The sequence below is a fragment of the Bos javanicus genome, chromosome 17, assembly GCF_032452875.1.
Source record: "Bos javanicus breed banteng chromosome 17, ARS-OSU_banteng_1.0, whole genome shotgun sequence".
Classification (NCBI taxonomy): domain Eukaryota; kingdom Metazoa; phylum Chordata; class Mammalia; order Artiodactyla; family Bovidae; genus Bos; species Bos javanicus.
This window is the reverse complement of record NC_083884.1, coordinates 12,266,400-12,292,725: the sequence shown is the minus strand read 5'-3', so window position 1 is coordinate 12,292,725 and position 26,326 is coordinate 12,266,400. Positions and strand designations below refer to the sequence as shown.

Sequence of the window (26,326 nt, the reverse complement as noted above, 5' to 3'; positions counted from 1 at the left end):
TTTGAACTCCCCGTGTCCACTTATATGCAGGCTTTTTCCAGTAGTAAATACTTCAGTATTTATTGTGCTACTACACTAGATGATTGGGCTTCCCTGGTGGCTCAGTGGTAAAGAATCCACTTACAATGCAGGAGATCAGGTTTGATCCCTGGGCTGGGAAGATCCCCTGGAGAAGGAAATGGCAACTCACTCCAGTACTCTTGCCTAGAAAACCCAATGGACAGAGGAGCCTGGTGGGCTACAGTCCATGCGGCCGCAAAGAGTCAGACACAACTTAGCAACCACCACTGCCATACTAGATGATCAGTGATTGGTTGAACTCGTGGATGTGGTACAGAGTTGAGTCCATGGATAGAGGAACCAAGGGTACAGGTTTGACTACAAATTATACATGGATCTCAACTTCAAGGAGGGTTGGCACCCCCAACTCCTATGCTGTTAATGGTGAACCATATACTGAAAATTCTATACAGAAATCACTATTTATTCTAAAAAAGAAAAAAAAAATTTACCTCATCACTCTTGCAAAAAAATATATTTAAGTATCTACCCATGTCTCTAATGTCAAAATCATTTTCCCACATGAGATATTTACTAAACAGCATCCGAAATTTAAAAGGGAAGAAAACAGACTAAAAGGTCCCACTCAGCTACTAAAATGTTTGTGTATGTTTTTCATCACCTAATAGGTTTGAAAATGCAAGATCAACCCCACAGAAGTCTTTCATTCCCCTCCCAGGCCAAATCAACCGTACGGAAGTCTTTTATTCCCTTCCAAGCACTAGAAATCTTTTATTTCCTTCTAGGCATTATGCCAGACATCTAGGAGGCTGCCACCGTGGAAGTGGTTGTGGCTGCTGATGCTTAGACAAAGCAGAACAGGTGTGATAACTGAGAAAAGTCAAAATATTACAAGAGACAGCCAATTAAGTATCTTGGTTTTTCTACAAAAATTTATGATTTTTCTATAAAAGTGTGCTTAACATTGGACCAAATAAAACTAGATGTGAATTATTGCTTTAATAAGGCATTTAAATCATGACACTCTTAGGGCTATATTTAAACAAAGTCCTTCAAAATATTAATCTATGCAAATATATTTACTGTGACCCCAATACATGCCAAATGGTGCACCAGACACAGGATACAACTGTGGATAAGAAATACACATTTCCTGTCATCTAACGATGACTGTGAGAAACACAAGCATTTACATTACACTGTGCTACATGTGCCCTGACGGGGTAAGTGCCGCAGAACCTGGTAGAGAGATAGGAATGCTTCCTGAAGGGAGACTCGCAGTCAAGTAGGAACACCAGTATCTACACAACTTCTTAGTGTTTTACGTAACTCAATTGTTTTTAGCTACCCTATGCTTGGTCTACTCCTAAATCAACCCTTTATTTTCTTACCTGAGAAAACGGGTTTGGGCACTAAGCCATGTGTAGATGGAGGGCTTTTGATGCCATGCATCCTACCTCTAGTGTTAACTGAGAGTTTAGTACTAGGAGCACATGCGCTGAAAGCAGAGTGCCTGGGTTTCCATCCTTGCTCTTCCTCTTTTGCGCTACATAATCCTGGGCAAGTTTCTGAATCTCTTTTTGAATCAGCTTCCTCATCTATAAAATGGAGATAATAATAGTACCTAGCTCAAATGTTGTTAAAAGGCTTAAAGGAGTAAGTAAATATATAAAGCACTGAAAACAAGGATTGTCACGTATCATGAGCTATAAGCACACTGGGATGTTATTATTTGGATGGCAAGACCTTACAGTGATTGCAGTCATCTCCTGCTGTGTGTATCAGCAGCTAAATAAATGCACTCAGGGCACAGGAATTGTCCACAAAAGTTACGAGTGTTTCCCGGAACTGTGCTTTGTTGAGGTCCTGCATCATTCCATTGTCCTGCTATGCCCTTTTTTTCTCTTCCAGGTCAGAAATTGGAAAAGTATGGGGAAAATGCTAGCAGTTCTTCACATCCCTAAGAGGCTTTGTAAAACCTGAGGTCAGGCTTCTTCCAGCCAGTAAAAGGCTCCTTTAATTAAGCAAACAATCTTCTAACTCAATTAACTCCTTTCCTCTTTCTCTATTGACAATCAATTTATAATGAATTGGGCCTAAAGTTGTGAAACTCCATCAACCACAGGCAAACTGTTTCCTGAAGCAGGTTTTTTTATTACCCTCAGAAGTAAACACAACTTGAAAATAAAAAAATTTCAAAGAAAACTATATAATTCCTCCAATGAAAATTCCATTTGGGGGGACTTTTCTGGTGGTCCAGTGGTTAAGAATCCATCTTCCAACCCATTGCATGTGAGTTCAATCCCTGGTTGGGGAACTAAGATCCCACATGCTGCAACTACAGAAGCCCACACACTCTAGAGTTCATGCTCTGCAACAAGAGAAGCCCCTTCATGCCACAACTAGAGAAACCATGAAGACCCAGTGCAGCCAAAAGTAAAAAATGTAAAAAGCAAACAAAATTCCATTTTGGGTTATCTACAAAAAGATAATGATATCAAACCAATAGAACTTATGTCTCTCTCTTTATAAACTACTTGAGCATGGTAGAACTGTTTTAATGCCAGCTCTCATTTTTCATCTGAAAATGTGACTATGCATCCCACCTTTAAGAGCAAGTATGCAAACACACGGGACAGCAGTTGGTAATTAATATTATTGGGGAACTGGAAACATCAAATGCTGGAGGAATAAAAAGAATAAATGCACGCCAGCAACTCCATTGCACAAATGTAACGAATGAGTGTTTACAACGGCTTATTTTGACAAGGACTTGGTGTGAACTCAAACAAGACTTAAGGCACATTGGTCCCAGCTGTTCTTGATAATGTTGTTTCAGTCGCTAAGTTGTGTCTGACTCTTTGCGACCCCATGCACTGCAGCACACCAGGCTCCCCTGTCCTTCACTATCTCCCGGAGTTTCCTCAAACTCATGTCCTTGATAAGGAGGGCCCACAAAAGTTGAAAAGCATTTTTCATAGCTAACTCATCATGCCCTTGAAAAAATATTAGTATATATAAATATACTTTGCCTTATACAGCTAGTTTCTCAGACTGTCATGATTTGCCTATTTGAGAAAGTATATCATTCTCAAACAATATGAACTTAATGTAATGATAATTGGACAGGAACTTGGAAACGATACCATCTCAGAGTCCAGATCTAAAGGACCATTTAATAAGAAACTCTATGGCGCATAAACTTCAAAGACTTCCCACGATAAGCACTCTGAATGGGATCTAAAATGTACTTGCATTCATGAGAACATGTGTCTCATGTAGATAGAACATTGTTCAGTGCTAGCCCACTTTATTCTGGCACAGAAAATACAGAAAAGATCCTTGAAGGAGAGATAAAAAACATATACTTGTGGAAACTACTGCAATGTATGTGACCTCATCACTGTTCCGAACAACTCTGCTGGGACCAGTGTGTGACTAAGAGGAATTCGGAATCCTTCTCTAGCTTCCCCCATCCTTTGCCATTTTTATTATCGATACTCTTGTATTGTATTAAAGGGATATAATAAAAAGCAGCTCCTGCCAAGAAAATTCAAAAATTGATTAAGGAGCCAAATACACTAAAAAGTATCTGATTAAGGGTACAAAAACAGTCTCTACTGTGGAAAGAAGAAAAGATGAAGAATTCTGCCTGGACATCTGCCAGCCTTCTTGTGAGCTGTTTGTTTTAGTTGTTTAGTCGCTAAGTTGTACCCGATTCTTTACAACCGTATGGGCTGTAGCCCGCCCGGCTCCTCTGTCCATGGAATTTCCCAGACAAGAACACTGGAGTGGGTTGCCATTTCCTTCTCCAGGGATCTTCTCAACCCAGGGATTGAACCTGCATCTCTTACGTCTCCTGCATTGGCAGGTGGATTTTTTTTTTTACCACTGAGCCACCTAGGAAGCCCTCCTTCTTGAGAGGGAAATGGTAATTTGAGCTGGGCCTTGACTGATGGGCAGGACTTGCTCTGCCAGATATTGGAAGATGAGGAGGAGGTCCCTATTATAGAAACAGACTGGTCAAGTGAGCTGACCACGAGCAGCAGGAGATTTTCTCAGGAACATAAAGTTCTCAAACGGGTCTGAGGGCCAACACCAAAGGAACTGTCTGCAAGTAACAGGAAGCCAGGAATCTCCTGGAGAATACACCAAAGGCTGGAAAGTCTGTCCAGAGGATCAGAGTCGCTCAGGAGGAAATGGGGATGGCACATTTCCACTACCATTTAGGGTAGTGTTCTTCAAACTGTAGTTCACAAGATCAATTTGGTGAAATGGCATTTCTTTTCCAAAATTAAAGAAAGCGAAGGAAAAGGAAGGGAAAGAGGTAGAGGCGGAGGAAGAAAAGGAAGGCGAAGGGGAGAAGGCAGGAGAGGGAGCAGAGAAAGTGCATTACACAAGAAACTTTTCCATTTCTAGCTGTGGATTGTGTGTGTGTGCACTTTAATGAAAATCACTCATTTAAAGGGCCCTGCAGGTCTAATACCTTGGCACTTGATTAGAATGCAACTCAGTTCACTCAATATATTCAGACCATTAGTTTGGGTCCAAGTGTTCTTGGTCATGAATAACTGCTTGAAAAATCTTAACTGCACTAAGCAAGATGTTCTCATTATGTGCTTAGAAGACACAGTTTGATATCTTCATAAGGCAAGTAAAGTTTAAAAGAGTCATTTCCAGAGTCCGCAGCATTGCAATAGAGATTATACTTGATTCCTATAGACGGATAGATGCTAAACACTTTCACATGAAAGATAAATGGGTAATGTAATTCTCTGTTATTAGGTGGATAACCTCATAGGGGGAGTAAATTGAGAAAGCATAAAGATCCACAAGTGATGCAATAAAGTAGATCATATTTCAGTAAGAAGCAACAGCTTAAAATGACAGATTACTTCCTCTTACTTATATAGGGCTTCATAAATATTTTTTCCCAAAGTATGTTCATGTAAAACAACCTTGCCTACATACAACTGATGAAAAAGCTGAAAAAGAACACCCAAAATCAAAGAGCTAATGAGCAATGAGGCTGAGAGAAGAGACAAAGTCTTCTCAGAAGTAATTTATGAATATTCCCATAACTCCATGGTGGAAAAAATTACTGGGACTAAATCTCTTTTCAATAGTAACAACTTTATAAATATATACAAATATATATGTAACTGGCAAGTAGTCAATGCACATATAAGCCAAAGAACCTAAAAACGGTACCTGCCCAGAATTTGGAAATGAAGGTATAAATAATCAAATTTTCTATACTATGATATAAAAATAGGAACATTAAATAAGATTAACTAAGAAAAAAGCTATGAATGTGTAGTTGCTTAGATTAGTGTTTCCTCAAAATCATTAATGGACCCAGGGTACCTCCCTAAAAAAGAAAGTTTGATTATTAAAATGTAACAATAGAAATAAATCAAATTATTAAAAAATTTTGTTATTCAGAACATATGCAAACAATCTGATATTGAAAAATAACTAGATAGCAAATGCCCAATGTTTACAAAGAACTGTTCAAAGAACACATGGTACCTGATTGTTTCTGTGGTCTGTTTGTCAGTTGGAATGGAACTGGGATGGTTTTCCAGGCTTTACACTTTAGAGGAAACATCCTACAACAAGCCTGTTCAATCCCCTTTATCTGGTTCTAAATTCCCAAAGCAATCTTTCCATAACTAACTTGACTTCTTATGCCCTTCAATTCCCAGAGGGAGTAATCTTGGATATCTAAAATGAATATTCCATATTATGGTTAAGAAATATTTATACAAAAGTGTTGAGGACCTATGATGCAAACTAACAAACTGCAATTACCATTTGTTACATTTATTTAAAAATCTGCCATCTTGTAAATTTATTTAAATCCCATCCTCTGTTGCAATTTATGGTTTATGTTTTATATTACTTACTCAACTGAAAATTATATGAAGGTACCATAATGTAGGAAGCTATAACAAGCATTCAACATATATTTTGAGTGATTAATGAATAGAATAAATGAATGCATACAGATGGCCAACAGACACATGAAAAGATGTCCAACATCACTAATGATTAGAGAAATGTACATCAAAACCACAATGAGGTATCACCTTACACCAGCCAGAATAGATATCATCAAAATATCTACAAACAATAAATGCTGGAAAGGATATGGAGAGAAGGGAACCCTCCTACACTGTTGGCAGGAATGCAAGCTGTTACAACCACTATGGAGAACAGTATGGAGGTTCCTTAAGAAAATAAAAATAGAGCGACCAGATGACCCTGCAATCCCACTCTTGGGCATGTATCCAGAAGAAAAAAAAAAAAAAAAACATGATCTGAAAGGATACAGTCACCCCAGTGTTCACTGCAGCACTGTTTACAATAGCCAAGACATGGAAGCAACCTAAATGTCCACTGATAGAGGAATGGATAAAGAAGATGTGGTACATATATACAGTGGAATATTACTCAGCCATTAAAAGGAAAGAAAGAATGCCACTGGCAGCAACATAGGTGGACCTAGAGAGTGTCCTACCGAGTGAAACATCAGATAGAGGAGGAATACCATATGACACCCCTTACACATGGAATCCAAACAGAAATGACACAAATGCACTTGCTTACAAAACAAGAAATACGCACAGACTTAGAAAACAAACTGAAGGTTGCCCGGAGGGAAGGAGTAGTTAGGGAGTTTGGGATGGTCACATACACACAGCTATACTTAAAGTGGATAGCCAACAAAGACCTATTGTACAGCACATGAAACTCCACTCAATGTTATGTGGCAGCCTGGATGGGAGGTGGGTTTGGGACAGAATGGATACAGGTATATGTATGGCTAAGTCCCTTCACTGTTCAGCTGAACTATCACAACACTGTTAAGTGGCTATACCCCAATACAAAATAAAAAGTTCAAAAGAAAAAAAAATAGAGTAAATGAATGAACTTAGAGCAAACTTTGAGGAAGCAATGATAATGACTCTCTAAACTAGGTGATTTCATCAGTGACAAACCTCTACAATGAGGATAATGCTGATGCCTACTTGATATATTCCCTCACAACTTGTAAGTACTTCTGCATATGATTTCATGAGATCCTTGTAAGCAATCCTATGAAATAAGGATGCAAATACTATTGCTCCTCAAATGGGAAAACCTAGGCTCAGAGAGATCCAGGGCTTACCTGGTGAGCACTACTAGGTGAGCAGAGGCAAAAGGAGGAATCAAACACCTGCTCTGATTGCCTGGCAAGTGTATCCTTGGCTACAACGTTAGCACAGTGGTGATGCTGAGCCTCAGCATGTTCAGCTGGTGTTAAGTACTTCTTACCCAAGATCAGGACTGGTCCTTGGATCTGAGGCAGAGCTGGACCCAAAGATGGAGGTCAAATGACTTCATCTATAGAAAGAGTCAGAAAGAGGACTCTGGCGATGTGGAACAGGGTGTTTCAAGATCAGGTCCCTGGAAGACTCTCCCATTCATATGGGAGAGCAGCTAGATAAGAAAAGGAGAGATGAGAGATGTAGGAACAGAATGATGAGAGAAGAGGGTCAGGGAAGGAAAGGGGAGTTGGAGGCAAGTAGCCATGGGATCACAGGCTGCCGTCAGGTCACGGAGGATGAGAACGGAGAACCAACCCCTGCATTGGCTGAACAGATTCCATGGCCAACCATTGAGAGGACTCATTTGGTTAGAGTGGTAGAAAAGGAAGACAATTTAAGAGGCATTAAGGTATGAGGAATTCTAATTTGCGACATAAAGGAATGAAACAATTCTAAGTTACACAAAGAATCTTGGGAAATCTAGATATGTTTCAAGCCAGTTGTATAGCAGCTTCAAACAAACAGTCAGTTCTTTCAAGGGCTCCTAAGAATGCTAACCCAATACCAAAAATGAGACTAAAGTTAAACGGTAGAAATGGAAGATGCATATGAACATGGAATTCCTTGCTGCTGTGACTTCTGTTCTTTCATCTGTCAAAGAGGAATCACTGTTACCATTTCCCAGAGAGCACAGGAGGCTGGAGTGTTCAGTTTAGTTCAGTTCAGCCACTCAGTCATGTCTGACTCCTTGTGACCCCATGGACTGCAGCACGCCAGGCCTCCCTGTCCACCAACTCCCGGAATCCACCCAAACCCATGTCCATTGTGTCAGTGATGCCATCCAACCATCTCATCCTCTGTCATCCCCTTCTGTTCCAGCCCTCAATCTTTCCCAGCATCAGGGTCTTTCCAAATGAGTCAGCTCTCCGCATCAGGTGGCCAAAGTATTGGAGTTTCAGCTTCAACATCAGTCCTTCCAATGAATATTCAGGACTGATTTCCTTTAGGATGGACTGGTTGGATCTCCTTGCAGTCCAAGAGACTCTCAAGAGTCTTCTCCAACACCACAGTTCAAAAGCATCACTTCGTCAGCACTCAGCTTTCCTTATAGTCCAACTCTCACATCCATACAAGAGTACTGGAAAAACCACAGCCTTAACTAGATGGACCTTTGTTGGCAAAGTAATGTCTCTGCTTTTTAATATGCTGTCTAGGTTGGTCATAACTTTTCTTCCAATGAGTAAGGGTCTTTTAGTTTCATGGCTGCAGTCACCATCTGCAGTGATTTTGGAGCCCCCCAAAATGGCTGGAGCGTAGAAAGTACAAACAGGCCAGCTTGCTAGAGTGCTCAACATTGACAGCTATTTTCAGGCTATACAAGATTGCTCCAGAAAACCATTAAACTCTCACTCCAAGAAAAGGCAGTGTGTGTGTACTAAGCTGCTTCAGTTGTGTCCCACCCTGCAATCTCTCATCTTCCAGGCTCCTCTGTTCATGGGATTCTCTAGGCAAGAATACCGGAGTGGGTTGCCATGTCTTCCTCCAGGGGATTTTCTCGACCCAGGGATTGAACCTGTGTCTCCTCTGTCTCCTGCAGTAGCAGGCAAGTTCTTTACCACTAGTGCTATGGGAAGCCCAACAAAGGCAGTGATCAAGTCCACTTCACAGAAGAGAAAGGCAAGGCACACAGAAGCCCAGTGACACCTGAAGCTGAGACACTGACTGACAGATCAGATTTCCTCCTCACTTCAAGTCTTCTCTCCGCTGATCAGATCTACTCTAAATGCCTTTATAAATGTTTCAGTGAATCTTATCTTCATGCATTGGATTAGCAAGATCAACTCCCCACTGATAATGCAAAATAACCCTGAAATGTTTCATGCCTTGCTGATCAGCCAGAAATTGAACTTTCCAGCTCTGTTTGGGCTGTGATGATCTTGATCTTTCACCTCTAGCAAAAATCTTCTCATAGCTAGAATTTTTAAGTTCATAATGAGTGCTTCATTTGCTTTCCAAGCAGATAGAAAACCTTTTTTAAATACACTCAGACTGCCATGACCTTCGTCAATGACTTAAAGAGTTCACCACATGTAATAATTTTCTTTGCTCAGGAGACACACTTAAGTTTTCTTTGAAGAGATTTGGGCAATAACCCTATTGCTGAAATTAAGCGCACATGCATGCATGCACACGCACACACACACACACACACACACACGCACACACACACACATGCACACGCACACGCACGCGCACGCACACGCACACACACACACGCACACGCACACGCGCACACACACTTTCAACCTGTCACCTTTGTACCATACCTGAAATCAAAACTTTTCTTTAAAATGTACTTAGAATTCTGCATGACTATCAAAGGGTTCTAAAATCCTTCAGCCTGCTAACTAAAATACAATAAAAATGTCAGCTAAATCTATTTATAGTAAAAGAAGCACACCATCTTAACTAAACAAGCAGACAGGAACAAACGCAGTCCAGATCCCACATGGAACTGCAGGCTGCCCCACACAGCTGAAAGAGGCTGAACTCATTTGGGGTACCTCTTGGAATTTTTTTAAACTAAAGAAGAAAAACTGATTTTAATGATATGGGACAATGTAAAGCCATGCTAGCCTATTTTGCCTACTTCTGTGAGGTTTATAGCATGAAATAGAGGTTTTGAATAGTATAACATCATACTCCATGAAAGCTTTCTGGAAGGCAGGCCCCAGATCTTAGTCTCCTTTTTGACTCCCTATGGAAGAAGGCACTGCCTACATGAAGAGGCTGCTGAACTACTGCTGACTATCATATTCTATTTCTTTTTTTTTTTTTTTGAAGGGCAATACAGAATTATCTTTATTTTTAAATACATTAAAAACAACAACACAGGTATTAGCACCTGGCATTTAGGTACTATGACTATCATATTCTATTTCTAAAGTTGAATGGTAGGCACAGTGGGGTTTATTATTAGGCCTTAAACTGTATATATGTTTTATGTACCTTCTGTAGGTATGCTATCTCATAATTTTAATAAAGGAAAGAAAGAAGAAAGAGGAAAATCCTGAGGCCTATCAACTATACATTTTAATTCAATAGGTCTCAAGTGGAGATTAGGGATTTTCTTTTTTTTTCTAATCACCCCAGGTAATGCAGATGTGGGCGATCTACAGAATTCACTTTGCGAGACAAACAAAAAAGTAAACCAACATAAATAACATGCCTATAATTAATATACGGCTTTCATGGTGAAGGTGTCTTATTTTCATGGTTCAAATTATCAGGTTTAGCCTTAACACAGAGAACAAAGTATTTAACATAAAATATTACTCTTAGATATGCCTAGATATTTCTTCCTAACTTGCTCTGATTTGTCTCTAATTTATAATGCTTTTAATTTCTTTTTTTCCTTCAAATATTTGAGGGAAGAAATCCATGATTATATTTCTCTCCTACGTGGTTCATCGCCCAGACTCACACAATTTTACAAAGTTATACAGCTTTGGAAATTTACTCAGGAACTAAGACCTCATATTTACTTCACATTTTGAGGAATGGCTTTTAGCTGAATCATTCCCAACTTCAGCTTGCAAAAAAATGAAATATCAAGGTAAAAAAAAAAAAACAGTGTATCTTTTCCCAAACACTTACCCCTCTTGCTTTTTCATTAAACAACAGTATAAGTGTCAAATGAAATAAAAATACCTCTGTAACAACAACATGAAAACCACATAATACTTTCTCTCCAAACTCAGGAAATTATTTTCCAGTTTTATTTTTTTTAAAGAAACTTCTTTAAGAAATCCCTGTGGTAGTTACTAAAAGGTAGAAGTTACTCGAATTTGAGTGCAATGATTCTCTTAGCAAATCCTATAAGGCTTAAAACCTATGTAAGGCTTTTGGAGGAAAAAAAAAAACATGTCTTTTACCACCAAACTTTGGAAGAGAAATGTATACAGTTTTAAACCAAAAAAAAAAAAGTGTTTATCCTACGTCTCACAAGTTAGAATAGAAAACATTTTGATCTATCTTCTTTTTTACACTTGACAATGAAAATAGGGTTCACCAAGTCATCACTTTCTCTATTATTTGAAAAAGGAACTAAAACTTCATGCACACACATACATACACACACATAATCACCATCACCACCAATCAGACCATGTGAACAGCACACACTACAACCCTGGAGTTTGAAAAATCACATTTAAAACACCGGAATGAATAAATAACAATCACAAAATAGAAGCTAACCAAGTTTCTAATATTTAAATGAAAGTAATTTAAAATTTAAAAGCCACAAAATAAGACTGTCAGTCAGCTATACCCTTAAACAGTCTCAATCTAATACCTCAAGGGTGTGCTGGCATTCTAGCATACATGCACTGCTCTGCACGCACACCGAGTACCCACGGCCACTGCAATGCTTATAGTTGGCTCACTGAAACAACAGCGATGTAGGTTATCAAAGCAGAAATTGTTCCTTAATTTTAACAAAAAGTAATAAGGCTATTCTCACCAAAGGACAAGACGTGAGTTTAAGGGAGGCAATAACTTTCAACTCATGACAAAACCTTTTCTGTAACCACCAATCTTATGGAAAAGGCATTTACAATGAGAGGTATATAAGTAACAGAAAAAAATTCCTACTAAATTATATAACAACTTTACAAAATGAATGAACAGAATCATTTCAAATGACACTACTCTATCTGCATACATCCCCCAAATCATTAAATACAAATAGGCTACACAGTTACACATTTTAACCCATGAGTTCAGTTCAGTTCAGTCACTCAGTCGTGTCCGACTCTTTGCGACCCCATGAATCGCAGCACGCCAGGCCTCCCTGTCCATCACCAACTCCCGGAGTTCACTCAAACTCACGTCCATCGAGTCAGTGATGCCATCCAGCCATCTCATCCTCTGCCGTCCCCTTCTCCACCTGCCTCCAATCCCTCCTAGCATCAGAGTCTTTTCCAAGGAGTCAACACTTCACATGAGGTGGCCAAAGTACTGGAGTTTCAGCTTTAGCATCATTCCTTCCAAAGAAATCCCAGGCCTGATCTCCTTCAGAATGGACTGGTTGGATCTCCTTGCAGTCCAAGGGACTCTCAAGAGTCTTCTCCAACACCACAGTTCAAAAGCATCAATTCTTCGGCACTCAGCTTTCTTCACAGTCCAACTCTCACATCCATACGTGACCACTGGAAAAACCATAGCCTTGACTAGACAGACCTTTGTTGGAAAAGTAATGTCTCTGCTTTTCAATAAGCTATCTACGTTGGTCATAACTTTCCTTCCAAGGAGTAAGCATCTTTTAATTTCATGGCTGCAATCACCATCTGCAGTGAATTTTGGAGCCCCCAAAAATAAAGTCTGACACTGTTTCCACTGTTTCCCCATCTATTTGCCATGAAGTGATGGGATCAGATGCCATAATCTTCATCTTCTGAATGTTGAGCTTTAAGCCAACTTTTTCACTCTCCACTTTCACTTTCATCAAGAGGCTTTTTAGTTCCTTTTCACTTTCACTTTCTGCCATAAGGATGGTGTCATCTGCATATCTGAGATTATTGATATTTCTCCCAGCAATCTTGATTCCAGCTTGTGCTTCTTCCAGCCCAGTGTTTCTCATGATGTACTCTGCATAGAAGTTAAATAAGCAGGGTGACAATATACAGCCTTGATGTACTCCTTTCCCAATTTGGAACCAGTCTGTTGTTCCAGGTCTAATTCTAACTGTTGTTTCTTGACCTGCATACAGATTTCTTAGGAGACAGATCAGGTGGTCTGGTATTCCCATCTCTTTCAGAATTTTCCACAGTTTATTGTGATCCACACAGTCAAAGGCTTTGGCATAGTCAATAAAGCGAAATAGATGTTTTTCTGGAACTCTCTTGCTTTTTCGATGATGCAGTGGATGTTGGCAATTTGATGTCTGGTTCCTCTGCATTTTCTAAAACCAGCTTGAACATCTGGAAGCTCACGGTTCAGATACTGCTGAAGCCTGGCTTGGAGAATTTTGAGTATTACTTTACTAGCGTGTGAGATGAGTGCAATTCTGCGGTAGTTTGAGCATTCCTTGGCATTGGCTTTCTTTGGGATTGGAATGAAAAGTGACCTTTTCCAGTTCTGTAGCCACTGCTGAGTTTTCCAAATTTGCTGACATATTGAGTGTAGCACTTTCACAGCATCATCTTTCAGGATTTGAAATAGCTCAACTGGAATTCCATCACCCCCATTAACTTTGTTCGTAGTGATGCTTCCTAAGGCCCACTTGACTTCACATTCCAGGATGTCTGGCTCTCGGTGAGTGATCACACAATTGTGGTTATCTGGGTCATGAAGACCTTTTTTGTACAGTGCTTTTGTGTATTCTTGCCACCTCTTCTTAATATCTTCTGCTTCTATTAGGTCCATACAGTTTCCGTCCTTTATCGAGACCATCTTTGCATGAAATGTTCCCTTGGTAACTCTAATTTTCTTGAAGAGATCTCTAGTCTTTCCCATTCTATTGTTTTCCTCTATTTCTTTGCACTGATCACTGAGGAAGGCTTTCTTATCTCTTCTTGCTGTTCTTTGGAACTCTCCATTCAAAGGGTATATCTTTCCTTCTCTCCTTTGCTTTTCACTTTTCTTCTTTTCACAGCTATTTGTAAGGCCTTGTCAGACAATCATTTTGCCTTTTTGCATTTCTTTTTCTTGGGGATGTTCTTGAGCACTGTCTCCTATACAATGTCACGAACCTCTGTCGATAGTTCTTCAGGCACTCTGTCTATCAGATCTAATTCCTGGAATCTGTCTGTCACTTCCATTGTATAATCATAAGGGATTTGATTTAGATCATACCTGAATGGTCTAGTGGATTTCCCTACTTTCTTCAATTAATTTTAGAAAGGCTTAAAACTTAAAATTATCTAATATCTTTGTGCACATCGTTTTCTCCCATAATTTCATATAAAAATAAAAGAGTCTATTCACTTCATATCAGAAGATATGACCAAACTGGACTTTGCAAGCTTCTTTTCTGAAGCTCAGCGTTCAATATTTGTGAACAATTATGTCTCACTCTCCAGGATTTCAAAAATTCTTGATAATCATGAAACTGCATAATAAACATTAAAGAACTAGAACAATGATGCTAGAAGACAAAGAAGATGTTCATAAATTCTATATTACTAAAATGCAACATTAATGTAAATATCCACTGGGGGATGAACATGTAGATATACATTCAAATGCTACATGTTAATGTCAAGAAAATGAGTGATCTTTGAACTTCTGCCAAAAGTCATTTGAGAAAGAAAAGGTTTTTAAGGGAATCACATTAGAAAGAGATAAATGACACAGTTAAACAAATTAACCCTTTCCTCAAATTCTTTCAAGGCAATAGATAGATAATCATAGCAGGCGCTAATCCAAGACTTTCGTAACTTCCCTACCTTGTTAATTATGTGGCAACTGAAAGAATCTCTTGGCATAATGAGATGTTGGTTAAATCCAATTATCTGCCAATTCCATTCCTACACTTAGAGAAAACACAGATCCGTGACTCCTGACTTCACTTTAAAGGCAGGGCTTGATCTCAGCCGGTCCTTGGTGCTACCTGGCAACACTACTGTCCTCTCTGGGTGACTCACTCTCATCGACAGGGCAAGTCCACATTTTCTCCTCTCATCTGAAACATGAATAGCATTGACCCCACCCTCATTCTCATGTGCTATGAAAAAATAAAAGCCATCAGAATAAAACTTCCAAGCGTGCCCCTCAACCCATTTACACAGATCTATAGCCATGCACTCTGTCTTCCCTCCTATTATTATGAATAAATGGTCTAAGTTCCTACTGAAGCTCATATAACCCAACATCACTGTCTCTCACTTGATCAAATAAACTGCTCCAGCACTCTCTCTTAAATCCACAGCTCCCTCTCCACTGTACAGTTCCCATCATAATAGAAAATCCTGTCCTTTCTGAAAGAGTAAATCTTGACCACACATCCCTCTCTAAAAATAGCCCCATTTCTCTATTCCTTTTTATCACAAAGGACATCATAACCACGGTCTATACTTCTTGTCGCTAATTCTTCTCTTCCTGTTTTCCTTAAGCCTACTCCAAACAAGCTTTTGCCCCTGCCCTCTACCAAAACCAGTCTGTTAAAGGTTAACAGTAACCTCTGCATAGCTTAATTTAACGGTAAATTCTCAGAATTCATTTACACAACTCCCATCAGTAGAATCTGACATGCATGCATGCTAAGTTACTTCAGTCATGTCCAATTCTTTGGGACCCTTATAGACTGTACCACACCAGGTTCCTCAGCCTATGGGTACTCCAGGCAAGCACACTACAGTGGATTGCCATGCCCTCCACCAGGGGATCTTGCCTACTCAGGGATCGAACCCAAGTCTCTTAAGTCTCCTGCATTGGCAGACAGGTTCTTTACCACCGGCACCATCTGGGAAGCACTGGTGTCAAAATCTGACACCACTCATCATATCCTCCTCCTTCACACCCCTTCTTCACCTGGCTTCCTGGATACCATGCTCTCTTGTTTTTCCTTCAGTCTCATTAATTATACTCTCTCTGTTGCCTTTGCTGGTTATTCCTCATTGCCTTAACCTCTTAATGTTGGAGGGTCCCCAGGCTCAATCCTTGAACCTTTGCTCTTTTCTGTCTATGGAATCTCATACACAATCTTGGCTTTAAATATCATTTATTCATTGATGATGCCCTAATTTACATCTCCAGGTTTAGGCCACTCCCTCAACTCTCAACCCTTGTATCTATAATTTCTCACTGACATCTTCAACTGGATATGTAATAGGCATCTCGACATACAAAAAAAAAAAAAAAAAAAACAGTACTCCATGTTTACCATATGGCTGACATTACAAGTGTTCATCAGTCCAGTTCCCCTCTCCTTGAGGGCACAGGAATATGGTAAGGCCACACGACTTGTTCTGGCCAATGTAATGTGAGCAGAAGCACCACATATCACATCCAACAGAAAAACAAAAAGTCCATTTGTGATTCTCTAACTGTTGCCTGGAAAATCCCATGGATGGAGGAGCCTGGTGGGCTGCAGTCCATGGGGTCGCTAAGAGTCAGACGTGACTGAGCGACTTCACTTTCACTTTCCACTTTCATGCATTGGAGAAGGAAATGGCAACCCACTCCAGTGTTCTTGCCTGGAGAAGCCTGGTAAGCTGCAGTCCATGGGGTCGCACGGAGTCGGACACAACTGAAACAACTTAGCAGTAGCAGCAGCAAGCTCATTGGAAAAGACCCTGATGCTGGGAGGGATTGAGGGCAGGAGGATTAGGGGACGACAGAGGATGAGATGGCTGGATGGCATCACCGACTCGATGCACATGAGTTTGGGTGAACTCCGGGAGTTGGTGATGGACCGGGAGGCCTGGCGTGCTGCGATTCATGGGGTCACAAAGAGTCAGACACGACTGAGTGACTGAACTGAACTGAATCTCTCTATCTCTCTTATGGCACACCTAAAATGCTTTGTGCTCCATCCAGATGATGTACTTTCAAAACATAAGCCTTCACTAACCAGGTTTCCTTAGTAATGGCAAAGATCTTCCCACTGACTCACATGGGACAGGTACCATTAGCAAGAAATAACCCTTTATGATTAACTGAGATTTTGCCGTTCTTAGTTATCACAGTACACTGTGGCTACCCAGACTAAACAACCCCACATATTTGCTGTCACACAGCACTCTTCTCCACTTCAGCAAACTCCATCCTTCCAGCTGCTCAATCAAAAACCTTGAAGTCACTCTCGACCCTTTCTTCTCTCACACCCCACATCCAATCCATCAGCATATCCTGTGCCTTCAAAATACATTACGGAAAAACCCAAATGAACTTTTTGGCCAACTCAATAAATACAGAATCTTACCACCTATTGGTTTCTCTACCACCATTCTGCTCTTCAAAAGACACTGGTTAGAAAATCAAAGACAAACCAGACTGGGAAAAATATTTACAAAGCATATATATATATAATAAAGGTCTTGTATCCAGAATATAGAAAATTGTCAAAGCTCATCAATAAGAAAGCAAAACACTCAATTTTGTAAAAAGCAAAATTTTAGTAGACATCTCCCAAAAGAAGACATAGATAACAAATAAGCACATGGAAAGATAAAAATGCTCACCATTATTAGTTACTGGGTAATGCAAATTAAGTAAAAATCACAATAAGTGTGAGAGGTAAGAGAGATTCAAGAGGGAGGGGATATATGTATACCTATGGCTGATTCATGTCTATATATGGCAGAAACCAACACAATTGTAAAGCAATTATCCCCCATTTAAAAATACATATATCCTGCCTCATTCAAAGGTATGCTTTTCTTGGACTACCCTGATGGTCGAGTGGTTAAGAATCCACCTGCCACCGCAGGGGACACAGGTTCAATCCCTGGTCTGGGAAGATCCTGCGTGCTGCAGGGCAACTAAGTCTGCGTGCCACGACTCCTAACCACGAGCTCTAGAGCCTAAAAGCCATAACTACTGAGCCGTGCCCTGCAACTACTGAAGCCAGGCGCCTAGAGCCTGTGCTCTGCATCAAGAGAAGCCACCTCGACCAGAAGCCCGAGCACCATAACTAGAGAACTGCCCCTGCTCGCCACAACTAGAGAAAGTCCACGCAGCAACAGAGACCCAGCGCGGCCAAAAATAAGTACATTAATTAAAAAATGTTTAAATTTGTATTCTTTTCTGAGTGATAAGATATCAGGAGAAATAAGTGACTACAAAGCAGAGTCCCTTGGTACAAAGTCATAGGGACTCTCAGCCAAGAAGAACCACCTGTAAGTAGGTCCCACAGTTGACTACTGCCATCCCGATACATAAGCACTCCTCTTTGGCTACAGTTCCCTAGGAGTTGGATAATTTCTTTGAACTCATCTTAGAAACCTGGCCTCATTTCTCCTTTTTTAATACCATCTTCACCTGCCATTAAACTTATACTGACCCTTTTTCCATGACCGTAGTTTGCCCTAAATTTTTTTAAGAACTGAGGAATGGCCATAGCGGGTGTCCTCAGTTCACGAGTCTTGGATGTAAAAGCCCCTTGGCTTGGATTCCTTGTCCTCTGTCTCCTCATTTCTCACTGAAGTAGAAAAATCACGATCTATCTCTGTTTCATTCACCTCCCTTGCTTTTCTCCTTGAAATCCTAAATTCCACTCATTATTGTCAATTTTAGCCTCTTTCTAACACACGAATCTACCCGCTTCTTTCATAAGCTGCTATAGTTATGCATTTTCTGGGATGTGATTCCTTTGTCATAAAATAAAATATAAAATAAAAGGATAGCACCCACTTATGTTTTAAAAAGCTAGCCCCATGACTCACCTCGTTTCCACCAACTGCCTTGGTTAATATCACCGCAGAAGACACAGGCGGAGGCATGCAACCTACTGTCTGCAACCTGAAATAGAAAACAAAGAGCAATTATAAATAGGTTTCTTTTTTTTTCCCAATTATAAAATTTTCACTACATTCATTCTAAAACAGCAGAGCTGGGAGAACATTTATTGGTGCACATGTTCTGTCAAGTTCAGACAATTCTGTATGAGCCAACACAGCTTAGTAGAAACTCTCACTCCATGCCACAGATTTGAGTGATCTCATTTTTAAAATTATTTAAGCTCTTATAAAATTCAAAAAACAGTCAGATTATGGTGAGTATAATGATCGAAAATAACCCAAACGGTTTATCATTTGGTAAGTGTATATAAGCTTAGTTATTTTCAGGCATCTTTTCCATATATGTTTTATAGGAAGGCTTTTGGTAAAAATAAAACTTTAAAACCTCTTGCAGGGCTTCCATGGTGGCTCAGTGATAAAGAATTCGAATGCCGATGGAAGAGACAGAGGTTTGATCCCTGATCTGGAGAGATCCCACATGCTGTGGAGCAACTAAGCTTGTGTGCCACAGTCTTGCCTGGCAGCTAAAACTACTGAGCCCACATGCTGCAATTACTGGACCTTGAACACCCTAGAGCTTGAAACAAGAGCCAGTACTGCAAAGAGACATCCATGTACCTCAACTACTCAGTATTGTCCATCACCAAAACTAGAGAAAAACCTCAGCAGCAACAAAGACTCAGTGTAATCAAAAATAAATAAAGTTATATATATATTTTAAAAAACCTCTTGCAAAGTTCAAATGTATTTAACAAACACGCAAGCTTACATTTGTTAATTCTTTTCCACAAAACAGCAATTCTGAAACTCATCTCATAAAAGACATTTTCATGTTGCTATAATATCATTGTAAAATAGGCATCATACAATCATATACTGCAAGGAGATCCAACCAATCCATACTAAAGGCAATCAGTCCTGAATGTTCATTGGAAGGACTGATGTTGACGCTGAAACTCCAATACTTTGGCCACCTGATGCAAAGAACTGACTCATTGGAAGAGGCCCTGATGCTGGGAAAGATTGAAGGCAGGAGGAGAAGGGGATGACAGAGGATGAGATCGTTGGATGGACATGAGTTGAGTAAGCTCCAAGAGTTGGTGATGGACAGAAAAGCCTGGTGTGCTGCAGTCCATGGGGTCACAAAGAGTCGGACATGACTGAGTGACTGAACTAAATTGAATCATATACTTAGATTCAGACCCTGCAGTAAATTCTAGTGTCTATTCTAAATTTGGTTCTTATTAATTATGTACATACTCCCTAGTTGTAATTAGAAGTCTATTCTCTTAGTTTAGAATAGAAAAATATATTGCATCACAAGCAAATGAAATTATGAGTAGTAAATCCAACTATTAAAGATAAAAAAAAATTATTCAGCATTCATACAGAATATACATTCTGGGGACAAGGAGAAACTGGCCCAACTAAAGTGGAAAGTTTATACAAGGAATCAAGGACATAGAATACCTGACTAATATTTGAATGTAGGATCACAGGTGATTTTTTATTCTCTTTTGTAATAATGTATTATCTGCTGCTGCTACTGCTGCTAAGTCGCTTCAGTCGTGTCTGACTCTGTGCGACCCCATAGACGGCAGCCCACCAGGCTCCCCCATTCCTGGGATTCTCCAGGCAAGAACACCGGAGTGGGCTGCCATCTCCTTCTCCAATGCATGAAAGTGAAAATCGAAACAAGTCGCTCAGTCATGTCCGACTCAGCGACCTCATGGACTGCAGCCTACCAGGCTCCTCTGCCCATGGGATTTTCCAGACAAGAGTACTGGAGTGGGTTGCCATTGCCTTCTCCAAATGTATTATCTAATATTTACAAATGAATTTATATTAGCTCTGAAATAAGAAAAAATAAAGGTTTTCATTAATTTTGACTAAAGACTTAAGAAAAAATCCTTATATGGAATTTCAGTTCAATTCACACGAATATAGGAATTTTTTTTTTTTTTGGCCATGCCTCATGGCTTATGGGATCATAGTTCCCATACCACGGATTGAACCTGGGCCCTTAGCAGCAAGAGCATAGAATCCTATCCACTAGACCACCAGGGAATCCCCAAATATGGTCTTCTTTTAAGGTCTATTTTCCCAAGTGATGTTCAAGTAGTGTCTGATCATGAATTTCCAATCTCTCACCCTTTATTGTGATCATCACCGTGAACATCATTAACACTTACTAGGCTTTACTAGACAATAGACACTTTACTCATTTATCCCTCATGAGTATTTAAGATAAATACTACCATTCTCTTTCTGAAAACTGAAGTTAAGAAAAGAGTTAAGTGATACAACCAAGCTCACAAAACCACTTATCCAGGACTAAGTTATTCCTGAATCCAGGGACAACGACTTTAGCAAAGCCTGTTCCTCCAGCCTCTGCCTTCTATATTCCTCGCCACCAATACTAGTGATAAGCCCTCTCAGGTATTTTCAATCTTTCTAGCTTTTTCAATCTTTCCCTCTCTTCTGGTCTCTTCCTTTCTATGTACAAAGGAGGAGAGTTCTCAACATCTTAACAAAAAAAAAAACCTAATCTATACATTTAATATATATGCTTTCTATAGGTAGGATATTACACAAGGGTATTAAAAAGAAGTGTAAGGCATCATTTCTGCCTTCAAGAAGGCAAAACATTCAACACACAAATGTAGATAACTAACCTCAAAATTAGTATTGTTTCCTCAAGATATAGTCCTACCTTTATCACTGTGGCTCACTGCTGCGCTCCACTTACTTGACCCCAAAGCTCATTCTCTCTCTACTCCCCTGGAATCTGACTTATGACCCTCCTAGTAAAAGTGTATGTGCACACACGTGCTCAGTCTTGTCTAACTCTTTGCAACCCCATGGACTGCAGCCCACCAGGCTCCTCAGTTCACGGGATTCTCCAAGCAAGAGTACTGGAGTAGGTTGCCATTTCCTCCTCCAGGGGATCTTCCCCTCCCAGACTTCCCACCCCAAGTCTCCCATGGATCCTGACTTGGTGGGCGGATTCTTTACCACTTGAGCCACCTGGGAAGCCCCTCTAGTAAAAGCAGTAACCTTATAAATCACCAGAAATCTCCCACTCACTAAATTCAACATCCTTTTCCCTACATTCATTCTCCTTACCTCTTTGCTTCTCAAAGCACTCTATTCTCTTGGTTGTCATAGTACAGCATCATTCTAATTTACCTTGTGTTTTAAACAAACCCATTCAAGTTTTTTGCTGGCTACTACTTTCTTCTTCTCAATCTTATTTTCAAACCTGAATGGATAAGAATACTTAAAAATTTCTATTGCTAAACCCAGCCTCCATTCCCAAATCTGTACATTGCTGCCTAAGACTACCACCTTGAACTAAACTTGTCTAATACGGAATTTATGTATTTTCTAAGAAATCAACTTTGCCTCTCAATTGACTTTTATCTCTGTCAATGGATCAGTTTACTCCTAATGAACTAGTTTGAAACTTTGGAGTTAAGTGGAGCTCCACTTAGTCTTAATAAACCAATCAATCACCACAACCAATTTTCCACTGTTTTCCATGACTATTGTCATCATCCCCCTTCAGATGCTTTTTTGCCCAAGTCTAGACATATCTAAATGCCTACTCAGTGTTCTCTCTACCTCTACTCTTTCCTTTTAACACAAAAAGCTAAGGGAGTATGTACTCAGAATACATTTATTTCAGTGATTTAAACAGGATCCTGATACAAAAGTCAGCAACTCCCTCTAGTTAACATACTGAGTGTGCACTCCCAAATTGGGAGCGGACAGAGAAAAAAATGAGTGAGGAAAAGCTTTCTCTAAGTGAGGCAGACTAAGTCTGTACTCCTTTCAGTTCAATATCCTGAGCTGTGGAATTGTATGCTTTTTTTTTTTTTATTTAGCATATGAAGATTACAAATTCTACTCTGCCTACACACCCAGGATAATACTATCAGATAATCTTCCTTAATGACCACTCTTGAGCATGCGTTCTCCTGTTTAGCACATTTAAGAATTCTCCATCATCCACAAATTTAAACCCAAACTCTTCAGATCAGTAGGTCCCACCTTTTGCAGCTTGGCCTTAAGGAAACTTTCTATCTTTGTCACCCACTAATGCTTCATGTTTGAATTCTCTACTTTAGAGGTACACCATCCATGCTGAACTTCTTCCCCTCAGTTCAGTTCAGTCACTCGGTCAAGTCCGACTCTGCAACCTCATTACTGCAGCACGGTCCTTCACCAACTCCCAGAGCTTGCTCAAACTCACATCCATCAAGTTGGTGATGCCATCCAACCACCTCATCCTCTGTCGTCCCCTTTTCCTCCTGCCTTCAGTCTGTCCCAGCATCAGGGTCTTTTCAAATGAGTCAGTTCTTTACAACAGGTGGCCAAAGATTTGGAGTTTCAGCTTTAGCATCAGTCCTTCCAATGAACACCCAGGACTAATCTTCTTTAAGATGGACTGGTTGGATCTCCTTGCAGTCCAAGGGATTCTCAAGAGTCTTCTCCAACACCACGGTTCAAAAGCATCAATTCTTCAGTGCTCAGCTTTCTTTACGGTCCAACTCTCATATCCATACATGATTACTGAAAAAACCATAGCTTTGACTAGATAGACCATTGTTGGCAAAGTAATGTCTCTGCTTCTTAATATGCTGTCTAGGTTAGTCATAGCTTTTCTTCCAAGGAGCAAGCATCTTTTAATTTCATGGCTGCAGTGACCATCTGCAGTGATTTTGGGAGCCCAAGAAAATAAAGTCTGTCACTGCTTCCATTGTTCCCCCATCTATTTGCCATGAAGTGATGGGACCAGATGCCATGATCTTAGTTTTCTGAACACTGAGTTTTAAGCCAGCTTTTTCACTCTCCTCTTTCACTTTCATCAAGAGGCTCTTTAGTTCCTCTTTGCTTTCTGCCATAAGGGTGGTGTCATCTGCATATCTGAGGTTATTCATATTTCTCCCGGAAATCTTGATTCCAGCTTGTGCTTCATCCTGCCCAGCATTTCTCATGATGTACTCTGCAAATAAGTTAAATAAGCAGGGTGACAATATACAACCTTGATGTACTTCTTTCCCAGTTTGGAACCAGTCCGTTGTTCCATGCCTGGTTCTAACTGTTGCTTCTTGACCTGCATACAGATTTCTCAGGAGGTAGGCAGGGTGGTTTGGTATTCCCATCTTTTAAGAATTTTCCACAGTTTATTGTGATCCACACAGTCAAAGGCTTTGGTGTAGTCAATAAAGCAGAAGTAGATGTTTTTCTGGAATTCTCTTGCTTTTTCTATGATCCAACAATGTTAGCAATCTGATCTCTGGTTCCTGTGCCTTTTCTAAATCCAGCTTAAACTTCTGGAAGCTCTTGGTTCACATACTGCTGAAGCCTAACTTAGAGAATTTTGAGCATTACTTTGCTAGCATGTGAGATGAGAATGGGTATAAGAGCTGGACTATAAAGAAAGCTGAGCACCGAAGAATTGATGCCTTTGAACTGTGGTGTTGGAGAAGACTCTTGAGAGACCCTTGGACTGCAAGGAGATCCAACCAGTCCATCCCAAAGGAAATCAGTCCTGAATATTCATTGGAAGGACTGATGCTGAAGCTGAAGCTCCAATACTTTGGCCACCTGATACAATGAATTCACTCAATGGAAAAGACCCTGATGCTGGGAAAGATTGAAGGTGGGAGGAGAAGGCAACAGTGGAGGTTGAAATGGTTGGATGGCATCACTGACTCAATGGACAGGAGTTTGAGTAAACTCCAGGAGTTGGTAATGGACAGGGAGGCCTGATGTACTGCAGTCCATGGGGTCGCCAAAAGTCAGACACAACTGAGTGACTGAACTGAACTGAGATGAGTGCAATTGTGCAGTAGTTTGAGCATTCTTTGGCATTGCCCTTCTTTAGGATTGGAATGAAAACTGACTTTTTCCAGTCCTGTGGCCACTGCAGAGTTTTCCAAATTTGCTGGCATATTGACTGCAGCACTTTCACAGCATCATCTTTTAGGATTTGAAATAGCTCAGCTGCAATCCCATCACCTCCACTAGCTTTGTTCATAGTGATGCTTCCTAAGGCCCACTTGACTTCGTATTCCAGGATGTCTGGCCTTCTTCCCCTATAACTGGTTATACTTACCTAGCAAATCACAAGCTAGACCATTTTGATTGGCTACTATTCTATATATATATATATATCCTACGTGCATACATGTTAAGTCTCTTCAGTTGTATCCAAATCTTTGTGACTCCATCGACAGTAAGCCCACCAGGCTCCTCTGTCCATGGGATTCTCCAGGCAAGAATACTCGGAGTGGGTTGCCATGCCCTGCTCCAGGGGATCTTCCCCACCCAGGGACTGAACCCACATTTTTTAAATTTCCTGCATTGGCAGGTGGGTTCCTTATCACCGGGATCACCTGGGAAGCCCCATATGTCCTGCTGCTGCTGCGTATGTCCTACATATCCAACTAAACTAGAAAGTTCCCTGAATACAAGGAAAATGTTAGTCTTTTCCAATTTCTTGAGTGTTCTATGAAGGGCAGATACTCAGTAAATACTGGGCTCGTTTGGGGGTTTTTTGGCCATACTGTGCAGCACATGGGATATCTTAGTTCCCCATCTGGGGATCAAACTCATGCCCCCTGCACTGAAAGTGCAGAATCTTAACCACCAGACCACCAACGAAGTCCCAAATACTGGTTCTTAATACACATCATACATTGTTGCTCTAAAATGATGTCATCATATTTATGTAGCATTTTATAATTTCTGGTGAAATTTTACATCATTCTCTCAAATTCAATTAAAACAGCACCCTTGATTCCCCCTCTTGTCCTAACCTTTCTCCCCCAGCTAAGTAAATGATGCCACCCATCACCCAGTAGCTCATACCCCAAATCTAGATGTCATCTTTGACTCCTCCCTTTCCTTATCTCTCTACACCCTATCCACCCATGGGTTCTGAGAGCTCTAATTTTAAAACATAATCTCCATACATCCATTTCTTTCTACTGCACTGCTACCTCACCACACTAACCTCCGAGCTGATCCCCAAGCTTTCTCTCAGGCCCTTCTACTATCTGTTCTCCATACTGGAACTAGAAGAATCATTTGCAGTACAAATCAGAACCACATCACTCTCTTATTTAAATCCCTCCAAGTAGCTTCACAAAATTAAAACTGAATGTTTTTCCATAGCCTGCAAAGCTCTATGGGAAGGGTCCTATCCACCTTTCCAACCCTAAGTCATATTACTCATCCTCTACATCATTAGGCTTTGGTCATCATTGTCACTTTGCTGACTCTAGAACATACCAGGCTTGTTCCGGCCCTTACACATTCTAATTTCTTTGCCTAGAACATTCTACCCCTAGAACTCTGCAGTGTAAATTAATCACCAGTCTATCCTCTCAACCATTTTCAACCATATCACACAGTTTTACTTCACATCATTTGTCTCTATCTTGATCACGGATTTACTTGTTTACTGACAATCACACCCAGAGTGTCCTTGACATGCAAAACTAACTGGCACTTGCC

The 26,326-nt window shown here is 40.3% G+C and overlaps 1 protein-coding gene across 9 annotated transcripts in view; it reads right to left on the bottom strand.

The window, feature by feature from the left end:
• The window catches only part of SLC10A7 (solute carrier family 10 member 7), a 318,026-nt gene that overhangs the window by 270,967 nt on the left and 20,733 nt on the right, over positions 1 to 26,326 (bottom strand). For all 9 annotated transcript variants that reach the window (XR_009730249.1, XR_009730248.1, XM_061384061.1 and 6 more), the window contains one exon: positions 18,725 to 18,800. Coding sequence is in view for 7 of the 9 variants with exons in the window: in XM_061384061.1 (XP_061240045.1) it covers positions 18,725 to 18,800 (76 nt within the window). In the remaining 2 variants the exon portion in view is untranslated. The remainder of the gene's footprint in view (positions 1 to 18,724; positions 18,801 to 26,326) is intronic.